A 1498-nucleotide genomic window follows, 5' to 3' on the forward strand; every position below is an offset into this window, starting at 1 on the left:
CCTAGGCACTGGTCTACGCTGAGTCCATGCGCCCTACATTATGGTTACGGGCAACGTCTACCCGGTGACCCTCCGTCTGACTTCCCCTCTATCGATTGGGACAAGCTCGAGGTCAAATATCTGAGCGTTGACTACCTGCCCTATGTTCGATCCTTGTTGCCGGTTCTATCAGACCAACAAGAAAAGATGAAGGTCACAGTTCAAGAGTACGTCGATGCTTGGAAGCTAAAACAAGCCGCTCTTCGCGAGCGTTCTATTAAAGATACTCCTCAAGATTATCAACTGGCACTCTACGATCTTGTCTATATCAGCGAGTGTGCCGATCATTCTCTTGGTGGTCATCTATCCCTCAAATGGCGAGGGCCTCTAACGATTGCTAAGCTATGCGGTACATCTATGGTTTATCTCTTTGACGGTATTGTACTACCATCTGACTATGGCGGTAATCTAAAGGTCTCTGATGATAAGACTACTCTAGAAGGTGGCCCTGGGGTCTCTTCTCTCATCTACGCCTCCGTCAAGAACCTGGTACCCGCACGTGCTCTACAATCTCTAATCTATGATCACTATGAAAAAGGCCTAAGAGTTTATCAAGACATGGAAGGTAACTTCGATACTTTCCCCGCTAGCGGTGATGGTTCGGATCAGTCTAAGATCATTCTGAGACGAGTCGGACAACGATCTTCTAGTAACCATCAACATCGACAAGAAGACTCTACCATTTTGCCTGGTTGTGAAGATGTCCCTCTAGATCCATCTAATCAGGTCACATCAAGTCCCTCCTCATCAATTGACGGAGTACCTCTATCTCCCCCCCATGATGATCTACTTGATGCCACTGAAGGCTATGAAGTTGGTACCAATCTACGTTCGCCTCCATCAAGACTACCGGTATCATCAACACATCCGTCTTCAACCGTTGAGACCATTACCCCGGCTAGACAGGAGACAGCAGCTTCAACTAGACGTGTGGATAATGTTCTAGTGTTTGGTAAACCTATTCCATCATCTATCACACCTCACAAGGGTTGGTTGGTTATCTCAAATGATACATCGACTTATCGTGGATTGGCTTCTATTGAATGCTATACTGTCAACTCGGAATCTTTATGTCTAAGCCCTGTTACTCTCGTGACAGATATATCTGGTGCGTTGTCCACTTCCAATGAGGTTCTCTACGAGGTGTCTCGCACTAAGGTGATTTATATAACGTCCTCTACCAGACCCCTAACACGCTCTCTTCTAGAACGTACTAGGAATCTGCTAGATCGGCTACAACTCTAAAGGTATTAGAGTTGCTGGCTCTAATTCGTGACTCTCTCGCTGTCGTGGTTCTAGTGATGTGTATGCGTGCATCTATCTATATCGTCATATTTCTAGCACCTAACGTTCTAGTATTATATAGATTATTGGTATATCTATAGAGCAGTGTCTGGTAGTTTCTATCTCTATTCGATGATTATCAACATGCGCTGTCTAATTGTGCCGGTGAAGTCGA

General features: G+C 45.4%; 1 protein-coding gene across 1 annotated transcript; it reads left to right on the forward strand.

Annotated features, from left to right (window-relative positions):
- Positions 1-186: 186 nt before the first annotated feature.
- On the forward strand, positions 187-751 carry Pmar_PMAR001749 (hypothetical protein; the record flags this gene model as incomplete). The annotated part of the gene is made up of 2 exons (XM_002772547.1): positions 187-631; positions 666-751. 2 exons carry the CDS (start codon positions 187-189, stop codon positions 749-751), a joined length of 531 nt encoding a protein of 176 aa, XP_002772593.1.
- Between the last annotated feature and the right edge of the window lie 747 nt (positions 752-1498).

This window comes from Perkinsus marinus (assembly GCF_000006405.1).
Source record: "Perkinsus marinus ATCC 50983 genomic scaffold scf_1104296960826, whole genome shotgun sequence".
Classification (NCBI taxonomy): Eukaryota; Perkinsozoa; order Perkinsida; family Perkinsidae; genus Perkinsus; species Perkinsus marinus.